The sequence below is a fragment of the Galeopterus variegatus genome, unplaced genomic scaffold (genome assembly GCF_000696425.1).
Source record: "Galeopterus variegatus unplaced genomic scaffold, G_variegatus-3.0.2 Scaffold516, whole genome shotgun sequence".
NCBI lineage: Eukaryota > Metazoa > Chordata > Mammalia > Dermoptera > Cynocephalidae > Galeopterus > Galeopterus variegatus.
Window position 1 is genome coordinate 191,776 of NW_007726627.1, and position 23,135 is coordinate 214,910.

Below are 23,135 nucleotides of genomic sequence, written 5' to 3' on the forward strand. Positions count from 1 at the left end.
ATATAATGTTTCCCATTGGCTTTTTGTTTTATTTCCTTTTTATTAATGCTAAACAAAAATTGTTTTTTTTTGTTTGTTTGTTTGTTTGTTTGTTTGTTTGTTTTTGCCTTTTTGTCTTTTTTCCATGTCCGGCAATGGATCGCAACCCTCAGTGTTGCCCCCGTACCGGACCGGGGACCGGCAACGGGATCGCAGCCCTCGGTGTTGCTCCCGCGCCTCGCTCAGCCAGTGAGCGGGAACCGGTCTGTATGTGGGATCCAAACCCTCGGGTGGGAGCGCCGCCGCGCTTCCCAAGCGGTGCACTATCCAGTGCGCCACTGGGCCGGCCCCAAAAATTGGTTTTTAAAAAAAATTTTCTATCACTTTGTTTCTGATGACAGAATTCATTTATTAGTCATAAATGGTTCTAGTGGCATCTGGGATTCTGGTTTTTTTTTCTATTTTTTAGGAAAGTTAAAAAAATTATTTTTTATCCTTTGACTATCTGGAGTGATTTCTTATTTTCTTTAAAGGTGGAGATGAAGTAGGTTGGTGAGGATTTTTAGAAAGGTGGAAATGGTAGTTAAGAGAAGATTTCCAGAAGGAGCAAGTTGATAGTTGCTCTTTCTTGGTTTGGTTAAGGATCTCCTTATAAGACAATGGAGAAAATGATTAAAAGAGAAGGTAGTCATTAGTAAAATACCATCTTGCTCACTATAGCTCTTATGTGACCAGGTTCACTTTTAGGGCAGACTTTTGAAATTAGCCTGTCTTGTGATCCTTCTAAGGTGTACAGGTTTCTGGAATTTACTTTTCCTTCATTGTCATCATTTTCTTTCTCCTTCTTAAAATAAAACTTATTGTCCTAGGATTGTAAGAGGTGGTAAGAATCTCTGTGATTTCCAGTCATACTTGTCACATTTAGTCACAGTATCTTTTTGGTTCTCAGAAATAACTTTGAAATCTAATTTAAAGTGTCAGTTGCTTTAGGGTAGTCAATATTGAAAGCAGGAAATGTGCAAAAGTCATGGGTCTCTTGCCTCCAATTTAGTACTCTGCGTTGTGAGATTTGATTACATAGTAGAAGTAGGTCTATAAAATTAGATGGTTGGCTACAGCTGCAGAAAGTTTAGTAATGTAAAGAAAACGTAGGTTCTAGGGCTTGTAGGGCTTTTCATGTCTTCAGTTCAGATGGGATATAGGAATAATGAAGGCTGTAAGGTAGGGTCATAGATTTTATTTAGGTCATTTTGCTACAATTCTAGTTTGTCTTTGATTTTACAAGTATTAACATGCCATTAATAACTAAAACTTTTACAATTGTAGTTTTAAAATATTCACCTGGTTCTAGACTGGGTCTCTGCTGCTTAGTCGCAGTGTAATCTTTAGCAGGTTACTACTTTTTCTCTTTAGGCCTCAGATTCCTCATCAATAAAGTAAGTATTAAAACTATCTAATATAGCAGTTGTGAGGATTGAAAATAGGTATTTATATTTAGCACAGTGCCTGGAATACATAAAAAGTGCTCATGAATTTAGCTCTCATTATGCTAAGCTTGCAAGTAAGCTTTAGCTTAATCCTCTAGCTGTGATCTAAGAGCATTTGTTTTTACAGTCTGTGTCCTACATTCACAAGTAGATTGGAGAATGGAAGAGATCCTCCATAGCTAATGATGTCATATGGTTCCAGAGAAGAAAGATTTTTGAACTACTAGTTAAGACCATACTCTTAAAATGAAAAACAATTAGAAAGAATGTCTGGTTGGAAATAATATCTGTTTTCATTTGTCATTATAATAGGATTGAGGTTTTTCATTGTTAGCAAAATAAAATGCAACATTGATATCTGGGAGCTAAGAATCATTCAGGTAATCCACAAAGACGGTTCCCCAAAATAAAAACAGTAGAGCCAAATTTAGGTAAAACAAATAATGTGGAAGAAAAGAAAGCCCAGGTTATCTTCCTATATCTTTGTCACCCCCACATACAATAAAATCTCATTCACATCACCTAAAGAAAAGAGAGTCTAAGTGTAGAACGTTAATTTTAGATTTTTTTTAATTTCAATTTTTATTTTATTGTGGTAAGAACACTGCCTTGGATTGAATGTTCCCCCAAGACTTGACCCCCCACTGTGACAGTGATAAGAGGGTGGGAAATTATTTTGTGGGAGTTGAAAGGTGGGGCCTTGAAGAGGTGATTGGACTGTGAGGACTATGCCTACTGAATGGATTGATCCATTCACTGAGTGATAAGTTGATAGATGAATGGTGGGGTGGGTGTGATTCTGAGGGCTTAAAAAAGGAGAACGCATGAGAAGCTCTCTCTGTGCTTCTGCTATCTCCCAATGTGATACCGAGTCACCACCAAAGAAGATGCTTGCCAGATGTGTTCCCTAGACTTTGGACTTACCAGCCTCTGAAACCGTAAGCAGTAAATTTTGTTTTCTTATAAATTACCCAGTTTTTCAGGTATTTTGTTATAAGCAACAGAAACGAACTAATACAAACACTTAACATGAGATCTACTTTCTTAGCAGGTAATATACAGTATAATGTTGTGAACTATAGGTACAGTGTTGCACAGCAGATCTCTAGACTTACTCATCTTTTATGACTGAAACTTTATCCCCATTCCCCCCACCACCCAGCCCCTCGCAATCACTATTCTACTTTCTGCTTCTGTGAAGTTGCCATTGACTATTTTAGATATTTTATGAATGGAATCATGCAGTATTTGTCCTTTCATGACTGACTTATTTCACTTAGCTTAATGTCCTCCAGGTTCCTCCATGTTGTCACATATTGCAGGATTTTCTTCTTTTTTAAGGCTGAAATATAGTCCATTGTGAGCATATACCACATTTTCTTCATTCATCTGTCAATGGACATTAGGTTATTTGCACATCTTCATCCTTATGAATCATGCTATAGTGAACATGGGAGTGCTGATATCTCTTTGAGATATAGACTATTTTAAATAGTTTTTAAAAAAATTTAAATTGGTCTGTCATTGCAATCTAAGTGATTTTAAGTAGGATGCTATTTTATGTCAATGAGATATACTAATTGTTTTAATTCAGTTGTTCTAAGTGGGCTCAGTACCACCATTGTTTTTATCAACTGTATTTTCAAAGGTAAAGATAGGTTTCAGCCCAGCTATTTGAGTCGCTATTGATTTTTAAATTAACTGTTTTTTTTGTTTGTCTGTCTGTTTGGTCTTTTTTAGATAAAAGTGTTGCTGTCTTTTTGACAAAAAACGCTTGGGAGTGCTGTCAGAAATGGAAGTACATGTGGAATGAGCTATTGATTACTGATGGCTCTTTTGACATGATAATAGTCTAACTTTAAAACTGAAATGCCTTTATGATATACTGTGAATGAGCTCAACCGCTCTTCATCAATATTACAGCACCTTCAAAATCCAGATCAGATAGCTCCTTTTCCATGATCAGCCTTCGTCCCCAAGCCATAAGTAATCCTTTTCTCCTTTGGATTCTAATAGCATTGTTTTTTTTTTTTCCTTTTTGTCTTTTTTCGTGTCCGGCAACAGATCGCAACCCTCAGTGTCGCGCCCGTACCGGACCAGGACCGGCAACGGGATCGCAACCCTCAGTGTTGCGCCCGCACCTTGCTCAGCCAGTGAGCGGGAACCGGTCTGTATGTGGGATCCGAACCCTCGGCAGGAGCGCCGCCGCGCTCCCAAGCGGCGCACTGTAGCAGTGCGCCACCGGGCCGGCCCTAATAGCATTGTTTATACCTCTTTTTGTAGTTATAAATTGGCCTTGAAATATAACTATTTGTATTTCTTTTCCCTAATAAAGTATAAGTGCCTCAAAGTGCAAACTGTTAAACATTTAGATAAACTCAACAGATAACTTTTTTTTTTTTTTTGTCCTTTTTGTGACCGGTAAGGGGATCGCAACCCTTGGCTTGGTGTCGCCTGCACCGCGCTCAGCCAGTGAGCGCACCAGCCATCCCTATATAGGATCTGAACCCACGGCAGGAGAGCCGCTGTGCTCCCAGTGCTGCACTCTCCCGAGTGCGCCACGGGGTCGGCCCAACAGATAACTTTTTGAATATCTACTTCATCCAAAGTACTGTGAATAAGCATGAATATTACATGGTTCTTGTCCTTGTCATTTTATTCCTCATAGTGCCTGGTCTCCCTCTTGACTTTTCGCTCTTACATCCCATGATAATCTCTTTTTATCCTTCTCCTTTGCTTGCCACTATGTCAAGCATGTTTTGTCTCTTCTTCTACAGACTTATGAATAATGAAGATGACTGAGGCTTATTGCTGAACTCTCTTTTCTTTTCACTACACACTCTTTCTAGATGATCTCATTTATTCTCATGCATCTAGAATATCATCTTTGTGTCTACAACACTCGATTTTATGTCTTTAGTCCAGATGCTTCTTCTGAACCTCAAGTATTTCAGTTGCCTTTGGCATCACAAAAATAAATGTCTTGAAGAAAGTCCTTTATTTTTTTCCTCAAAGTTGGTCCCACCCAGCCCCCCAGAAAAGCACCTTCGTCCACTCAGCTGGCAAGCCAGAGTCCTGAAAGTGATCTTTGACACATCTTCTCCCCACCTTCCACATTGAGTCCATTACCAAGTCCTGTTGATTCTGCCTCCAAAATATATCCCTCCTCTGGGCTCTGGGCTCTGCTCTCTGTAGCACTGCCTACACACCAACTCACAGTGCAGGCATAATGCCCCACTTTGGCCCCTCTGATGCAATCACCATGGAGTTGTCACAGTGATCATTTAAAATCACAAAGCAGATCATGCTTTAACACCCTACCTTGATTCTTATTGTTCTTAGGATAAGATTTAGAAATCTTTGACATGGCTTGAAGACTATATAATTGTGCCTTCTTCTCCAGTCCCATCTCATGCTACCACTACCCTCTGTAATTCTTTAAATTCCAGAGACTTGTTGAGTCTTCCCCCACCCTCACCCCTTTAGGGTTTTTGCACAAGCCCTACCTTCTGAGGACCCCCTTCTACCAAATGAACCTCCACTAACCCCCTCTGTCAACTTAAACATTATTTCCTTTGACAGGCTTTATCCAACCCCTTAGACTTAAGTTAGGTCCTATCCCACATGTGTATCTCAAAGTTTCCTGGACTTTTTCTTTATAGCACCTCTGATAATTGGTAAGATTGATTTCATTGGATAATTATTTGCTCTGTATCTTGCTTCTCCATTGTTCTATATGATCCATGAGGTCAGGGATTATGTCTGTTTTGTTGACAGTTCAGGCCCAGGACCTGACACATAGTGGAGAGTCAATAAATATTTGTGGAATGAGTAGAATAAATAAGAAAAGTTAGAAAGTGGACTAAAATAACTGTATGACAGAATGCGTTTAAAACTTCAGGCTATAAATTAATGTATGGAAATGTTTCTGACCCCTTTGTGAAGAACTTTATTAGTTCATGACTAAACCAGATATGTGCTGTTTTCTGATCTGTCAATTTTTAGTATTATTACAAAAGAATATATTTGGCAATAGGAAGAAGATATTTTTTATTAGTTTTGATCCCATGCTGTTTGCCTGATACTATTCTAGACACCTGGGATATAGCTGGTGTGATGCTGCTTACTTTCCCATGGAGAACAGACAGTAAAAAAGTACACAGAAGATTTCAGCTCTTGGAAAGTACTGTGAACTAAGTAAAACAGAGTAATGGCATGGGAAGGGTGGTTAGAGAAGTCTTATTTGAAAAGATAACGTTTGAGCTAACACCGGAGTGACAAGGAGCCCACCACTGGAGATCTGCTAGAAGAGTCTGTCAGGCAGAGAGAACAGCACAGGCAGAAGCACTGAGTCAGGTTCCACCGGGCACATTTGAGAAACGGGTGGCAGATGGTCCCAGAGCACAGCTAATGAAGGGAGTGTAAGCTTCCAGAGTTAGAGATACCATGGCTTGAAGTTCTGACTCCACCCCTTGTTGGCTGTTTATCATGAAGTGGAGATCATGGTGATGTCCAGCTCATAGGAATGTTGCTAAATAAGATAATGAAGGTGAATAGTAATAATAATGTACATCATTGATAATTTAAGCATAATTTAATATACCTTCCGTAGAATTTATGTGAAGGAGAAACTGGTAAAATGAATATTACTTTAACTAATGGCTTTGTTTATGTGTTTCATAGTTTATTAATTTATTACCTTTTGAAACAGTTTGTTACATAGCTAATTATTTATAAACATTTACATTGATTTCTTATAAAAGGTTAAAAAGCTGAAGAGAGAACTCTCACAGATGAAGCAAGAACTACTCTATAAAGAACAAGGCTTTGAAACATTGCAGCAGTAAGTATAACAATACTGAAATTGACTTTAGAATAATTCACAGATCCCTAACTAATAGAATGAAAATAGAAGTACAGATTATATAAAAGATTTCTCAAAGAACGTAAAGTAAAAAGCTCAAAGCTATGCACCAAAAACCGAAGAAAACCCAATCAACCAACAAACAAAAAACTTGGGAAAAATCTATACACTTTGAAAAGGTCTGAAGTTTTAATTGATCTTTGGAGATCCAAAGAAACCAAAGTGAAAAACTTCACTTTGTCTCCTGGACCCCTGCCAGCCTCGTTGTGGTATAGAGCTCAGAGAATAGGCACAAGAGGTGCCTCTCCACATTGTGCTCCAGACACTGGACTGGGTGGGCTATCCTTTACCCCCTAAGTGGGCCTGCAGCTGCCCTGAACCCTCGGTTGAAGGCCTCTGACTGCCCCTCTGTCAGCCCCAGGGATGACCTAGAGTCTCACCCTGACTGATCTCAGTGGAGGAAGGGCTTGTTGGGATTGTCAGCAAAGGAGCTTGAGTATGTTCCTCATTTCCTGCTTTTCTTCTGTCCTCTCCAGTTCAGTGCTGAGGTCTGATAGGCCATTGGCATAGCTTTAGGCTGGGCCTGGTTAAATGAAAACATAGATGAAGGAAGGTAGCAGGATCTGGAAATCCCTGCCCCAACCCTGGCTGCTGGAAGCTACTGTTCTCCCTGTTAATGAGGCCCAGCCTAATCAAACCATGCCAAACACACCTGAGAAGTTCTAACTCCCCACCTCACAGGGTCTCGCATGGAAGGAAAGAAGCCTGTGATTTTCATACCCCTATGACCTCAGAGAGGTGGAAAGTGTTATCCCTGAAAGGCATTCAACTGCTTTTTATTTCCCTCCTGCATGGTGCAGGGCTTGGAGCAGTATTTCTAGGGGTTTCCCTGGTCAGTTTTATGTTCAGGCAGGTTTCTTGTTCTCCCTGGCATTTCCCTCAGTAGCACCTCACAAATACCAAGCTGGTTTCAAGAGCCTCCTCTGTGCAAAATACCCAGCTGTGTTCCTTTTCCCTGTGAAATCCTAGTCCGCTTTCTGCTCTTAGGAAATTTGGGACAATATAAGGCAGCAAAGCATTATCCCCTTTAAAGATCCCGTGCATCACAGCTGAGGCAAACATAAGCTGATTGTTCTGTACGTTTGGATGATGAGTTATATCTTGAGATACCTGTCACTGCCTGTGACCACCAGTCAGGCACATGACTTTAGTTATAGACATTTGCTTTTATGGCTTGGTCTTTTTTGTCTACTTGCCTCATGTAATCATGACCCTGATATTCCTTCAGATGCTCCCATGTAGAGGTTCTAAACCTGATTGCATATTAGAATAATCTGGGGAGCTCTAAAATAACACCTGTTTCTTGTTTCCATCCCGGGTGTGAGAGGGTTCTTCAAAAAATTCACAGTTGTACTGGCCAGCCACCCCCCCCCCAAAAAATTTTTTTTTTCATAGAAAGACTTGTAGTATGTTTTAATCATATTTTTTCCATGAGCTTTTTGAAGTACCCTCTTATTTTATGAGATCCTAGGTGGTTCTAAAGTATAGCCATGTTCTAAGAACTTTAGCTGGTTGCAGAGCTCCCCTAAAAACCAAGCAGACCTAGAATGACATAAATGTGTTATTTAATAATTGTATATCAGTATAACACAGGGCTTTGTGGTGGGGGTGGGGAGAGAAAACAAACTTTGAAGAGTACCACAAAATGTTTAGCCATATGAACATTTTTAAGGCACATGAAATTATAACTCACGTTGCCACTCAGAATGAAAGGTTAGCTAAACTTACTGTTTTTGTTATGTTGATATAACAATGCTGTATTGTTTTAAAGCAGTTTGCTTGCAAGCAATTTTTATAGGAATTTAAGGCATGTTTAAGAATCTGTCAATAACATTCCACAAGAAAACAATAGACATTTGTTGTAGAAATTCAGGCATTCTCTTGCAATGATTCTAACCCCTTGAACCAAGAGCAGGAAGATATGATATCTAACATCAGAGACCTCTCCTGTTGATCTTTACTGTAGACAAAATAAAGCTGTTTTCATTCAAATGTTAACCACCATACTACTATAACATTGAATGATAATTGATTGAACCCAGAAACCAGACGTTTTAAGAAACCACATTCCTGATACTATAAAGGGACTTTTATTTGTGGCTGTGACAGAAAATACATTTCAGTAAAAGATTTAAATAGAATCCCATTGCAGACTTTGTGACTTTTTACTTATTCACAAGGGAATGGAATATTTTTGTTGAATCTGGAATTATAATGTAATTTAAACTTGAGCTTTCATTCCACTTGGTATAATAGTTTAATGTTGGGCAAACAAATACAGTTTTGTTCTCTACATTATTCATTTCAGGTTGTGGTTCCAAATTTGACTTTGGCCTAACCAGTAGTGTAGCTTATGTGTAGATGGATACCAGTAAGATGCATCTTTCCTCTTGCCGCCTCCAGTGTGCACTCAAAATTGGAAAGTAGGAAGTGATGAAACACCCGCAAGCCAAAAGTATGTGCAGATTCTGAGAAGATTTGGTTCTGGGAGTACACATTTTCCAGAGAATGTTTGCACATGAAAAGCTCCTTCAGAAGAGACTAAGATATAGAGTAAAAATTAATTATAGGGTACACAGAAGCCAAAAACTTTAAGGAAAAAAAAAAAACCGTCCCTGGACTGGCCAGCCACTAAAAAAGAAGGTACTTCTCAAATTAAGAACAAAAAGTGCAGTACTTTTAAAAGTCAGCAAGTATAAAGCTCTTATTTTATTATGTTTTATTTTATGGTCAGTTAGGGTTAAAAGAGAGAAAACGTGGAAAATAAAAAGTTGAGCAAAAGAGAAACATGGAAGTAAAGGAAAAAAGTGACACTTAAAGTAGAAAAGTTTGAAGGAGGCAGAAGAAAGGGATAAAAGAACAAAAGGGGTTCCGTGGTGATTTTGGGGGGGGCTTTGGCTCTATGGGGATCCGAACCCCTTGACCTTGGTGTTATAATACAGTGCTCTAACCAACTAAACTAACTGGCCAGCCGTTCATGGTGAGTGTTGAGTTGAGATAGCTTGTTCTTCGTATTCATATTTAGCATTCAGTTGAGCAGTGGATAGCTGAGAAATTTTTATTTTTAAAGGTCTCTGAAATTTAAATGAGCAGGCTTTAACTATTCCTGCTTTTCAAGTGTTACGTTTGTTTATGAATATGGTTTACCTGCTTTTATTGTCAAATGCTAAAGTTTATTTCTAAATTAAAATTTTGTTTTACCATTAAATTATGAAGATTTTACAAAAATAAGAAGAAATTACTAAAGCTTTAGAAATTCACCTTGACACAGTTTCAAATCTGTATTACTGGTTTCGTCATGAAACCTCACAGTTTTTTTTTTTTTGTTTGTTTTTTTAGTTTAAAAATGCTGCATTTGAAAATGCCAAAATACTGTATTTGGAAACAGCATTTCTTTTATTTACTAAAGCTTTGAGTTGACTAAGTTTGTGGATATAATACTCAGGGGAACCAAAAATTTCATTGATAAATCCCTTCTCAAATAAATGGGATTAACCAATATTCAAAGTACTTCACTGTTCTCATCAAATATTCTAAATGTAATAGTCGTTGAGCCCCAAGCCTGAGTCTGTTATTTTAGGATAGTTGCCCTATTAACTAAGTGTTTATGCAATTTAGGGGCTAAATTTGCATACAGTTTCTGGCTTCAGTTTCTTCATTTGGAAGAAGGCACACTAGAGGATCTCTAGGGCCCCTTCCCATCGTGTGTGTGTGTGTGTGTGTGTGTGTGTGAGAGAGAGAGAGAGAGAGAGAGAGAGAGAGAGAATTCTGTGACTTCCTTGGTTGTTCCGTATGTTAAATGACCTTATGATCAAGTTTATTTTATTTTCTCTGGTTTCGTAAGGCTTTAAGTTTTTGTTGAGCAGCATAAAATATATACTAAAATAGTATTTGGGAAATACAAATCATCTTCAAAAAGTTCATGGAAAGATTTGTATTATCTTTTAATTCCATTTTTCTATGAACTTATAACATATAAAACACCTTCATATATTATCCATAAACTGCACTTTTTTTTTTTGGTAGCTGGCTGGCATGGTGGTCCAAACCTTTGACCTTGGTGTTATCAGCACCATATGAACTTATAACATATAAAACACCTTCATATATTATCCATAAACTGCACTTTTTTTTTTTTGGTGGCTGGCTGGCATGGTGGTCCAAACCTTTGACCTTGGTGTTATCAGCACCATACTCTACTGAATAAGCTAACTGGCAAGCCCAAACTGCACTTGTTTGAGTAAACTTTATTTGGAAGAATGATTAAGATGGCATTGTTTTGTTTTGTTTTTTTCAGATTACACCTTCTACATTGAAAATAAATATTAACTCTTAAATGTTTTAAACCAGATGAGTTTAGAGTTTGTTTTCTCCAATTTAGCAGGTGCTATTTCTCTGGAAGTCTGTGGGTAAGACCACGAATATGTCTGAGAACATATATAGAGTTGTCGTCTGAATGGGGCAAAGACAGAGCAATAGTTTCCAACAAGCAAACCCAATTGTGTTCATAACGAATCCTGGACAGCATAAGTAGTAGCTGGGAGAACCAGGAGAGTGATTGTGAAGAGAATGTTAAACTATTTTTTAAAAATAATTGGGTGGTTTGGTTGGGCCCTTCAAACCCGAAGAATTAGGTTACACAAAATCCTCTAACCTAGGATGACAGTATGAACACATCTGCCCTCTCATTCTTAAATTTGAACTCATTCAGCAAGGGAAGCAATTTTATCTCAATTCATAACTTTTATAAAAATAGAATAAGTACTTTTTATATATCTAAAAAGAAATAAGAAACTTACCAAACAATTCAAATATGATAGGATACTCACTAGTAAAAGTAATAATTTATTTATTAATCATTTATTAAGGGCCCACCAAGCTGCAGGCACTGTGCTAGGTTTTGCACAGACATTATGTCAAAACATTATGTAAAATTAGGTGGCAGTTTATTAGTATTTTTGTCCTTCTGCTAAAGCATTTACCTGTGTCCTTTACCTTTCTCAAGGTTAAGGATCAGCAATGATGAGATTTGGGTTCAGCCAGCCGTGGGATCATCCACACAGATTGAAGACAAAAAAGACATGTATTTATTTGAGCCTTAAAGTGATTAGAAATGGACGGGGCATGAGGTGGGGGCTGGAAGAAATCTTAGCTAGATGTGATTAAAAGAGAAAAGAGGACAAATGATCAGACTGAAAGTATGATACTGGTAAATGAGTGTCAAGAAGTAAAATAATCAGCCAACTAAGACGATCCAAAAACCAGTTTCTCCTGTCTGTTTAACTTGTACTTTGTTGTTCTTTGATATTTTTCTTCTTTTTTTTTTTCTCTCTTTTAACAGAATTGATAAAAAAATGTCTGGAGGCCAGAGTGGGTATGAACTTAGTGAAGCCAAAGCCATTCTAACTGAACTAAAATCTATCAGAAAGGCTATTAGCTCAGGAGAAAAAGAAAAACAAGATCTGATGCAGGTATGTTATAGAACTACTACCCTCCGAGTCCCCAGAAACTCTCCTTGAGCCACAAGTTCTCCATCAGAGTCTAGATGACTCTTTATTTCATCTGCTCCACTTATACAGAACTTGCCCCATAAGAGATTGTTACAGTACTAAGGCAACCTGGCTGCCTTGGAGGAGAACAGATTGGTTCCAAGCTTCTGATATGCTTGATGGAAGGCAGGCTTTGGATGTCCTTTGAGATAGTGGGTGGTAGATCCTGAAGCCCATATGCGGAGATTAGCATCTTGGCACATCGTGAAACTCCCTGAAAACTTCGTGAGGGACCCAGATAAGCAGGGTTCTCTAACCCAATGATTCTTAGCCCATGATACATAAAGAGTATGTCATCCATCATCAGTAGGTAAAGGGTATGTCTTTTGGGGGCGAGGCTCTGAGGAGTATAGAAAAGCTTATTTCTGATGCAGGTGATTCTAAGGTCCTAGCTAAGGGTGCGGTAGGGACTGTTGACCCAGCTAGGGAATGCATATACAGTTGATCTTGGAAGGCTGTCAGATATTGGTAGATCCCCTTGTTATATCTGTACAGATCGCAACTGGGTGTTAACTCCCAATGATACAGCCTCATGTGTAGAAAAAATATCTGTACTTATCAGATATAGTCAAGTTTTTTTTAAGGGTGTCTCTCTTCCTCTTCTTCTCTTTCCTTCATCCCATAATTATCATAAGCACTAAGAAATCTTAGTCCAGACATTTGGAGTTCTTTACCTAGCTGAGTAAGCATTTAGTCTGAATCTTTGCAGAAATGTTAGAGCCAATGGTGATGTTTGCATCCTTAATAGAACTTCTATGTTTAAATACTATATTCAACTACTTCATATTGGTTTTCAGAATGTTAGTTGAATATAAATATTCTTGGATCCACATATTTTTGCATGTTGGAAATTTTGGAATATCTTGCAGGAAGAGATCTGATAGAAAAGACAACAGTAATAATAGCAAATTCTTATAACTACCAACTTTGTGCCAGACACTCTTCTAACTGCCTTGCATATAAATAGTTCACTTAATCCTCACAAAAACCCCTAAAGGTAGTTACTATTATTGTCCTCAGTTTACAGACAAGGAAATTGCAACACAGAAAATTAAATAAGTTAAAGTCATACAGCTGGTAAGTAGCAGGACTGGGGCTCAAACTCAGGCTGTCTTGCTTCAGAATATGTGGTTTTATATATATATATATATGTAAAACACATACAAGACTTTAATTTGTGCCAGACACTCTTCTAACTGCCTTGCATATAAATAGTTCACTTAATCCTCACAAAAACACCTAAAGGTAGTTACTATTATTGTCCTCAGTTTACAGACAAGGAAATTGCAACACAGAAAATTAAATAAGTTAAAGTCATACAGCTGGTAAGTAGCAGGACTGGGGCTCAAACTCAGGCTGTCTTGCTTCAGAATATGTGGTTTTATATATATATATGTAAAACACATACAAGACTTTAACGATCAGAACATTGGAAGATCTGAGCCAGATTTGAGATCCAGTCCTGTGAACTCTCATTTATCTCTCTCCAGACAGACCCTTGATGCTGGGTCACAAACAAGCATTTCTGGAGATGTAAGTTATTTATGTCATAGGGGTGGCCAAGTGCTGTCCTTGGTAGGCCTTAATTACAACATGGATGGTAACCGGAACAGGAACTAGATGTGTGGTTTGGATTCTGCTGTGTACATTCAGTGTTTTATTCTAATGACATTGGTTTTAAAAATCATAGTGTTATCTTTTCTGTCTAGGTGCCAAGCATATCAGAATTTGTCCATACGAATAGCTTTGTTCAAAATTTCTCACACTGTTTCTTCAGAGACACTAATAAAAAGCTAGAGACACAGGAGAATGTAACTTTTTCCTGTTAAGTGTACAGTCTTGGAAATTCAGGTTCTTTCAAATAAACATCAAGGCTAGTGAGAAACAAAATATATACCTTTTAAAACTAACAAGAAAACTTGTTTTGTAAATCCAAAGTTGATTATACATATTAAAGTGATTATGATTAATATCTGACATTTGAAAATATTTAATGTGGCTTGAATATTATTAACTATTTTGCCTTCTCTTTTTGGGATGTCATTAGCAGGTATTTACTTTTGAATAACTTCCCAATTATTTTCATATTCTCTTATGCTTCTTTGAAGTATGTGTTATGAAAGTAAAACAGGTAGAGATCAACAGTAGGGCTTACCTGTTTGAAAATTAATTGTTGAAGTTATTTAGTTTATGTTTTGTACAGCCGAAAGCTAAATGGTGGAAATTTTAGCTCATAAAAGCAAAGAAATTAGTTCCAGTTCATAAATTTTATTGACCTGTACACCCTTCATAAACTCTTAGATACCAGACACATTTACCTGGTATTTTTGTCTTGAATTTAATGTGTGGAGAAAGTGATGTTAAAGTCTTTGAAAAACAGACAACCTCAAATTAAAAGAAATGTTTTGCCCCTACTGTGACGATAAAGTAAGTTCCTTTCTAAGCTGTTCTCTCCCAATTTCTGTATCATCTTCTTTAGCTTTCCAATTACTTGTACTTCCTAGAAACAAAAGCAGTTTACTTCATTCATTAGCAGAGTTAATTGACTTTTTTCCTTTTGTTTTTTACTAGATTGGAGTGAGAAGTAGATCAAATTTAGCTGAAAAGGTCAGGCTGAGCCTACAGTATGAAGAAGCCAAAAGAAGGTAATCACAGAGAAGCTGTTTTGTTCATGGTCAGCAGCCTCAAACATTATTTTCTTTTCCAGAGTTAATCTTTACTCCTGTGGTGACATCTGCTGGTCACTCCCCACACTTTCTACCAAGGTTACCCTTGTTTTTTTTTAGCATATAAGGATTGCTTCCTCTCTCACCTCTCTTTCTCTTTCCCCCTCCCCTCAAAGCTGAGGAACAGGGAGAATTAATGGGGATGTTTCTCTTCTGGAAAATAAAAAAAAAGCTTTGAGCTTGTGCAATACTTACTCCCAATTAAAAGTGAGAAGATTGATTTCTCAGATGGAAACATGATACAATGGCTCAGGTACAGGACTTAATAGCTGTTGAGGATTTCTAAGGTAAATGTCTTTAAGCATGTTCCTTTGCTTTGAAGCAGAATCTTACTTCTAATGTCCTTGAAGGTGCTGAGGTGTCTGTTCCAATTGACTTACTTCAGGGAGAAGAAAGAGGGAGTCTTAATTCTTTCCTTTACCTTGTCAACTCTTATTAACCTTTGTGCTGTCTTTTTCTTACTCTGTGACTCTGCTGGGGTAAGGCATAAGAGACTTCATTGTCCTTACCTAGTAGATAGACTCGAATTGTTTTCATAATATAGAACACCTTACTTATTTTGAGAGAGGGGGTTAAAAATGCTATTAGTTTATTATGTCGGAGACATTGGGAGACACTGCATTATCACCCTGCAGGAGGCATTTGTCACGTTCCTCCCAGGCGCATGAAAAGCTCAGCTTAGAAGCTACTAGAGTGTCATGGTTTCATTCCATAAGGAAAACCATCAGATATTGAAGTGTATCCATTATTATAGATGATAATAATTTAAAAGTAATTGGCCATAGTTCTTAGAGGTTATCTGACTTTAACAAAATAAAACAAATGTGATATTTGCCTCTGTGTAACCTGTGTTCCTAATATTACTTGGTTGTTCAATTTACTGAAAGAAACCTAAGCTCTGTTTCACAAGTCATTAAACATGTGAACTTGAGCAAGTCAGTCATTCTGAACAATTTACTCAGCTAATTTTAATGCCTTTGAATTTTCCCTTTGAAATTTTAAAATTCAAATTTCTTGAGGTTAAGAAACATGTTGTATGGGCCGGCCCGGTGGCGCACTGGAGAGTGCGCCACTTGGGAGTGTGGCGGCGCTCCCGCCGAGGGTTCGGATCCCACGTGGAGACTGGTTCCCGCTCACTGGCTGAGCGCGGTGCGGGCGCAACACCGAGGGTTGCAATCCCGTTGCCGGTCCCCGGTACAGGCGTGACACCAAGGATTGCGATCCTGTTACCGATCAGTAAAAAAGACAAAAAAAAAAGAAAGAAACATGTTGTATACTTTATTATCTCCTTCTCAGTGCCCAGACTGGTGCCTTGCCTTCAGTCAATACTGACTGATTTGTGGTTTGTGGGCCGGTGATGTGCAAGCTTCTGGTGGATGTTACTCAGGTTGTCTTGCTGTGAGCCCACGTGCCAACCCCAGCAGCCAGAATTCCTGGGTTCTGCTGTGGACAAAGCTCAGGATTTAAGTCTGATTTTCTGAAGGAGAATGGCCATAACTCAGAATTAATCTCAGAGAACCAGGCATTGTGCCCTTGGATTCTTTTGGGCTTCACTCTGCTTCATTTCCTCTGATCAGCTTGAGCTTTTGCTTTACTTTGACTAACAGTTAATTCCACCTGGAACTCATACAGCATTTCTCTTCCTGGGTGCTCCAAAGTCGTCTTCATATTCTGTTCCCCATATTTGGCATACCCTTTCTAATATAAAACTCAAGACCTACCTAATGCCTGATCACACAAGGAATAAATAGATGCCTTTTGTTCCTGCATTATGTTGTTGCTCCCAGTTCGATTGGTTATTTTGGTCACATAAAACTTAAGATGTTGACCTTTCCCATTTGGGTGCACTGCTGTACCATTTGGGGCTTTATTTTAAAGTTACTAGTGAGGCCGACAAGAAAGTAAATCTCAGGGGCTTGTGTATATGTTGAAAATGTGTTTTCTTCCTCAATTCTGAGTAAAGAGGTGGGTTGTATTTCTCTGAAACCTATTTTCTCCTCCAGCCTTTGTTTTATGTACTTAATGAAGCTAATAATATCATGCTTATTTAGCATTTTGATGATTAATTTTCCAGTACTTTGAGATAATTGTTTATGGTTTTGTGGTTAAAGCTGAAGAATAGCCGATGTTACATCTATCATAAGTGTAGACAGTGGGTGGAAATCGGAAGTATACTACATATGCAGTTCTGACGTAAGATGGCAATTTTATTTTTAACTAAAATTAGAAAAAATGGCACAAGGATCAGGATCTGATTCCATCTTTGTTCCTGATTTTGTTTTTTGTTCACTTTTTTTCTTCCCTCCTATAATTTCTTCCATCAAAAAGAGAAAAAAAAAAAATCCCCCTTTTCTGTCTTTTTTATATTCTGGTGGATGCTGTAACAATCTACAAAGTAATCATCCAGCATTTTTTATAGGAACGTAGATTCCTTGTGCCAACATCAGTTGTTCAGTTGTGTTCATAGTCTACTTTGGTCTTGTGCGTGTGGTCAAAAGAGCCATGTGCCATTTACTTTGTAAGCAGTCCTCTTCACATTGCCACAGAGCAAGTTACTTGATTCAGGTGGTCAGGATATTCATGTTGAAGCAGAAGTTAGGTTAACTTTATCAATTACTGTGGAGTTCTAGACATAGTGAAACCTGAGTCAGGCAAAATTATGAAACCAGTGAAGTCTGCCTTTGGTGCTTTTTCCTCCTCCTCCTCTCATCCCTGTCCCCTTCACTTCAGCACCTGTTGTCACTCCAGTGGTGCTGCGCCAGCTGCCTGTGCTGGTGAAGGCCCGCTGTGTGCCATTCACTCCCATACAGCCAAATAAATGTATACAGAGGACCCCCAGGTCAAAGGCAGTAACGTCTGAAGTGCCAGTGCAGCAGATGCTCAGCCAGTGCACACACCGGTCCAGGCCCTGATAGAGAGTGGCTGGTGGTGGGAGGAGGCCAAGCCCTGCCCCATTCTCCTTGGAGATGGTAGGGCCTTGATGGGTTGACTTTGTTTAGTACCAGTTCGCCAAGACACCACTCTCTTTATTCCCCCTCTTCCTTCCCTAACTTGCTAATACCCTGGTCTCTGCCCAACTTGCCCTGGGGATTACCATTTTAGTAGGGGAAAACATCTTTATCCAGAGGAATGAAATCTCTAATAATGGCATTCCACATATCATTTACCTCTGTTTCTTAGAGGGAAGCCCTGTAGGTATCTCTCCCATCACCTCACACAGGCAGTCACACAGCAGGGCTGTCCTGCCCATGGCCCCTGGAGCAGTTTTTGAAGCTTCTGTGTACTTGACCTTTACCCTTTTGTCAGATAGGTAGATGTACTCACTCATATTTTAAAGGTGGGGATAATGAAGTGGATGACAGCTGAGTGTGGTTTCAGGCTCAGACACTGGGTGCAGGGCTGCTGCTGTCACTCTAGCCTCTCCCCAGGGGGCCATACCCTCTCTGTAAGGCCCAGTCAGGAAAAGCTGGATAGCATTCGAACCCCTAACTTAGCCTGATTCATATTTACCTTTCTCAGGAATTCTAATATGTGCATGCCTCTTTTATCTCTTTATTTTAGCATGGCAAACTTAAAAATTGAACTGTCAAAACTGGACAGTGAGGCCTGGCCTGGGGTGCTGGATATTGAGAAGGAGAAACTGATGCTGATTAACGAAAAAGAAGAACTTTTGAAAGAGCTTCAGTTTGTCACTCCACAAAAACGCACACAAGATGAATTGGAACGCCTGGAAGCTGAGAGGCAGCGGTTGGAGGAAGAGCTGCTATCCGTGAGGGGGGCACCGAGCCGAGCTCTGGCCGAGAGGTTTGTTTTCCTCCTGGGAACAGACCTTGTGGTGTGCCTTAGCTGTATGCCATTTTCCCTGGGTTTGGAAATTGCATCTGTTCTTAGTGGACTGAGAAACAGCACAAAAGGACTTTCTTTCTGTAGAGCAATAAAGCACACTCTAATGCCCTGCAGTATCAGTTCTTCTCTGTTTGTTAGGAACGTGAAAATGCCTGTGACAGATGTTGAATGACTAAGGAATGTTGACATAAAACCAGGAATGCAGTCCATCATTGACCGAGTCTGATAACAATAGCTATAAACTACTGCACTCTGATAAGAAAGATTATCTAGACTGTTACAGCACTGAAGCTTCCTATTCTGGGTTTTATTACCCACAAGAATGCGAAAGTTTATTGCTTTTCATTTCATAAGGAAAAGACAACTTGCTCCCTTTGATATCCTAACAGGTCACATAATGTTCACTTGGATTTTGTCTATCTGTTGAAACCCTCCTCTGAAGCAGGTGAAATTGTAAAGGAAAATAAGCAATTTTCTAATCTTTCTGTGGGAACATGTAAGTTGACTATTTAATCTAAAAAATCTGGTTCTGTAAACAGATCAGCTGGAATATTAAGCAAGGAAACCGCTGTCAGTTTGACATAAACCTATCTGCATAGGGGCACTATTTCCAGGCCCTGCTGGCTGATGTGTTCGGACACCTATTCCAGGATAGACTGGAGCCCTTTAGAACCTCTGCATATCCATCCTCAGGCCTGCAAGTAAGGAGCAGTGCCTGTCCTAAAATGACAGGAAGGAAATTCACATTGGTATAATTTCAAGGGACTGGAAGTAAATTTAAAATACACAGCCATAATCCCGTTGCAAGGAGCAGTGCCTGTCCTAAAATGACAGGAAGGAAATTCACATTGGTATAATTTCAAGGGAACTGGAAGTAAATTTAAAATACACAGCCATAATCCCGTTGCTTTTTTTTTTTTTAATTCTTGGCTTCTTGCCTTCTAATTCCTTGTCCTCAATAAATGTCTAAGGTTGTGTGCCTGCATAATATCAAAACATTTTAAAAATGTAAGGAGGAAGGAAGAAAAACATTTCTGATATTCCCAGTGAGGTATTGGCATATGGATTCGCCCACCCTGACTTTAACCATTTGGGGAGAGTTGACTTTTGTGAATTAGAATGTAGGTCAAGATAATATGTAGCTACAGCATTATAGCTTTGGGGAGCACGAAAAGGTACGAGAAGAAAAAGCCTCTTCAGAACACCTTCTTTTACAGTCTTAAATAATTCTCATCATTGCCCCTGTATCCTCTTCCTTTCTTTCCCTCTTGCTCTGACTCCTTCGTCTAGTGGGCGTAAGGGTCAGCCTAAAATAGGTGTGAGCAAGGCTGCCAAGTAGGAATCCACCTGACAGAGATCAGAAGGAACAGGGAGTGAGGGTGAGAAGGCCAGGCAGAAGGAGATTCCTGAATTGCCCTGGACGTTATGTCTGTATTTGTGTGCCTTCATGGTTCAGGATAGAAGTTTCGTAGTCATCAGTAAATATGATGAAATGGGTAGCTTTTGTGCGGCCCTTGTATAAAACCCCAGTGATATTTTGTGTGTTGTGTAGCACTTAATAAACGTTATATGATCATACATGTCTAATGTGCCGAGTCCATCTCAGCCATTCTACTTTGTCATAGGCAAATCTGGGAAGGGCCTGCAAATAAGCCTTTAGATTTGTTCTGGGAGAGAGATAAAACACATTTGTTTGTTTGCTTACACCTTTTACAGGTGTGGTGTCTTGCTTGTCTTTTTTATTAGGGATAGAGCTTCCAAAGGATGGCTAATGAAGTAACATAGTAACATTAAAAATATAGTTTGTTCCTAAGTGCCTCAAGTTTAGCTCTTATGCTTTTGTTTGCACATACCTAATAACTGTCAAAATTCCAGCAGAAGCAATAGGCTCGAACTCATCAGGAAGAGGAGCTATAACATACTTATATAAAATAATTACACGTTTAGTGAGATCCAGCCATGGGGTTTGTGTGATACACTCTTATGCTTTTGTTTGCACATACCTAATAACTGTCAAAATTCCAGCAGAAGCAATAGGCTTGAACTCATCAGGAAGAGGAGCTATAACATACTTATATAAAATAATTACACGTTTAGTGAGATCCAGCCATGGGGAAATAAGTAGTGTGAATATGCCCTCTAACTTGTGAGGCCTACATGGCCCTGTCTCCCACGACTGGACGTTAGCCGGAAGGGAAATGTGTATATTTTATATTTGTAATATGTTGACTTTCTTAGTCATTTAGAAGAGTCAAGTCATTTAGTATTCCAAATAAATGAATGCTAATTTTCTTTCCAAAGTTTGTGGCCAAAGGTAAATCCCCATAGTGAGCACTCACTATGAGTGAGTGCTCCCTCAAGTGAGCACTGAGTTTTATTTCCCAAGTAGACAGAACATCACAGGGCTTTGGGTTTTGTTGTTGTTAATGGTTTTGCATTATTCGACCATACTCTGTCACTTTTTCTTACTCTTCACTCTTTATTGTTTCTTCCTACTATATATGTATATTTCTACTCTGCTTGTTGCTGCTGTTGAACTGAAACCGGGTCCTTAGAAGGTAAGAATTCCTTTGCAAGCAGTGTATTTCCTCGGTGTTAAAGCGTGGCAGGAGGTACTTCTGGAAAGTAGGATTCACTGTGTGAAACTTAGCTTCATCCTAGAACAAATCGTGCTCCACCAATACCAGATCCCTCATTTTCTTCTTGGTACCTACATGACTATCAAAGAAGGCTACTTGCTGCATTCCCCCCCAAATTTTCTTGTTTTCCATTTGTGTTGTGGGTTCCTCATTATTATCAGGGTGACCTATGGCAAGATTCTGAGTCACTACTGAATTTTGGTCTCTGCAGGAGCTGAGCTGACGTGAATTTTCAGTCACTATATGTGATCATACAGCCCCCAGCTCTGTTCCGTCTCTGCTGTACAGCAGTGTCACGAACTTGGCCTGATAGCAGTGACTGAGCTTGCCACCTTGTGATGGTAAAGCACATCAGAAAATGAGAGATGCTGACTGTGAGAGATCAGGAGGTCAAAAGAGAAATTGCTCTCATGTGAAAAAAGTAATGCCATTTAGGTCTTTTTACATGTCTTCCACATTCTTTCCATATACTTACTGAGATTCCTTAATCTCTGTGCTGTGCTACAGCTGGTAAGATCTTAACATTGCTCCTTATTTTCTCACAAATTTTAGGGGGTTTGCCTTGTAATTGCCAAGATGTCTTAATTGTTTCTTAATTATTTGGATGTTTTTGCTACTGCTTCTGAAAAATTTTTAAAAGCAAGGTGGGTAGGGATATAAGTGTCATTTATTTTTTAATGGAAAAAGGACTTCTCACTTCTGTAGATGACATGAATTATTCCGTAGGTGTAAAGATGCAGTGCTTTCTCCCTTAGGGCACCAGGGGCAGAGGTAGAAGGATATGAAGCCCTTCGCATTGCAAAGGGCAGCTGAAAGGGTGGCATGGAGCAGCAGGACCAGGGGGAAGAATCTTTGAGGGGCCAGTTCAAAAAGACCCATTCTTACCTGAGAGACTAGAAGACAGAGCTTGGGAAATAGCTCAGAGAGATGCATATGCACCCTTTTCAAAGGGCTGATGTCAGCAGTTTCTTCCAACCCCTGTTCCAGAGGAAGGTGGTGAGGTTGTTTCCTAGGAAGGACACCTGGAATCTGAGGAAGACTTCCAGCTCTCACTCAGAGGCTCTGGTGATTACATGAGAGACAGTCTGCTGCCCCACCGGAAGGGTTTGTGTGACTGTGGTGTTATGGCTACTGTCACATCCTGCTTACAGCACCAGTTGTCTAGCTCTTAATCCTGTTCGTGACACCAATTGTAAAGCTAGGCAACCACGTTAGTTGTCCCAGCTCTTTTACCTGCTGGTAATCTTGTGCCGACTGGGCCAATTGTCGAGCTAAGTAAATATGGGCATGTTTCCTTACTGCCTAAAACATACATAACATTTCAAAAGAGGTTGGAAATTAGGGAAATTTTATTTTTTTCTCCAAAGAAAAGTGGTTAATTTTTATATCACCACCTTGCAGGGCATGCTGAGGCTTTGAACAAATAAGATTTGTTTTTATCGTCTGTAGAGCACTTTCACATACATCACTCCATTTGATCCCTTTTACAGCCTTACCAGGTAGACACAGGAGGATTATAATCACTATTTTACAGATGAGAAGGGTGAGACCCTTGCTTAAGTATACGCAGCTAGTAAGCAGCAAATCCAAGACTAGAGACCGTTGATGTGCTTTTTCACAGTCCCATTCTACTGCTCCCTTGACTGCTCTGAACTGGCTTATTTCAGTGATGTCCAGGGACCTTCAGATGACATATTATGCTTGTGCACGTTCTTAGTTGCATAAACCCTGGGGTACTTGACATATTTAAAAGTAACTTATTTTTCAAGTATACAATTCCGTAACACTCAATTTTTAAAAAACTCATCTAAAGTTTTGCAGTTGAATGTGGATGAAATTTTATGGTAGTCTGGTGCAGGTAATGTGCTGTAGCTAGGAAAGGAAATCCCTCTTAGGTCTTCCTATTGTTTGAATAGTTAGACCCAAATTAACCCACAACGATAATACAGACTAACATTTTCCTTAATCTCTAAAATTCTCAAGAA

General features: G+C 39.1%; 1 protein-coding gene across 1 annotated transcript in view; it reads left to right on the top strand.

The window, feature by feature from the left end:
• The window catches only part of WWC2 (WW and C2 domain containing 2), a 131,941-nt gene that overhangs the window by 49,164 nt on the left and 59,642 nt on the right, over positions 1-23,135 (top strand). Inside the window, exons 4-9 of the mRNA XM_008569600.1 lie at positions 6,230-6,309; positions 11,732-11,861; positions 13,365-13,472; positions 14,511-14,584; positions 18,227-18,469; positions 21,067-21,069. Coding sequence (XP_008567822.1) covers positions 6,230-6,309; positions 11,732-11,861; positions 13,365-13,472; positions 14,511-14,584; positions 18,227-18,469; positions 21,067-21,069 — 638 coding nt within the window. The remainder of the gene's footprint in view (positions 1-6,229; positions 6,310-11,731; positions 11,862-13,364; positions 13,473-14,510; positions 14,585-18,226; positions 18,470-21,066; positions 21,070-23,135) is intronic.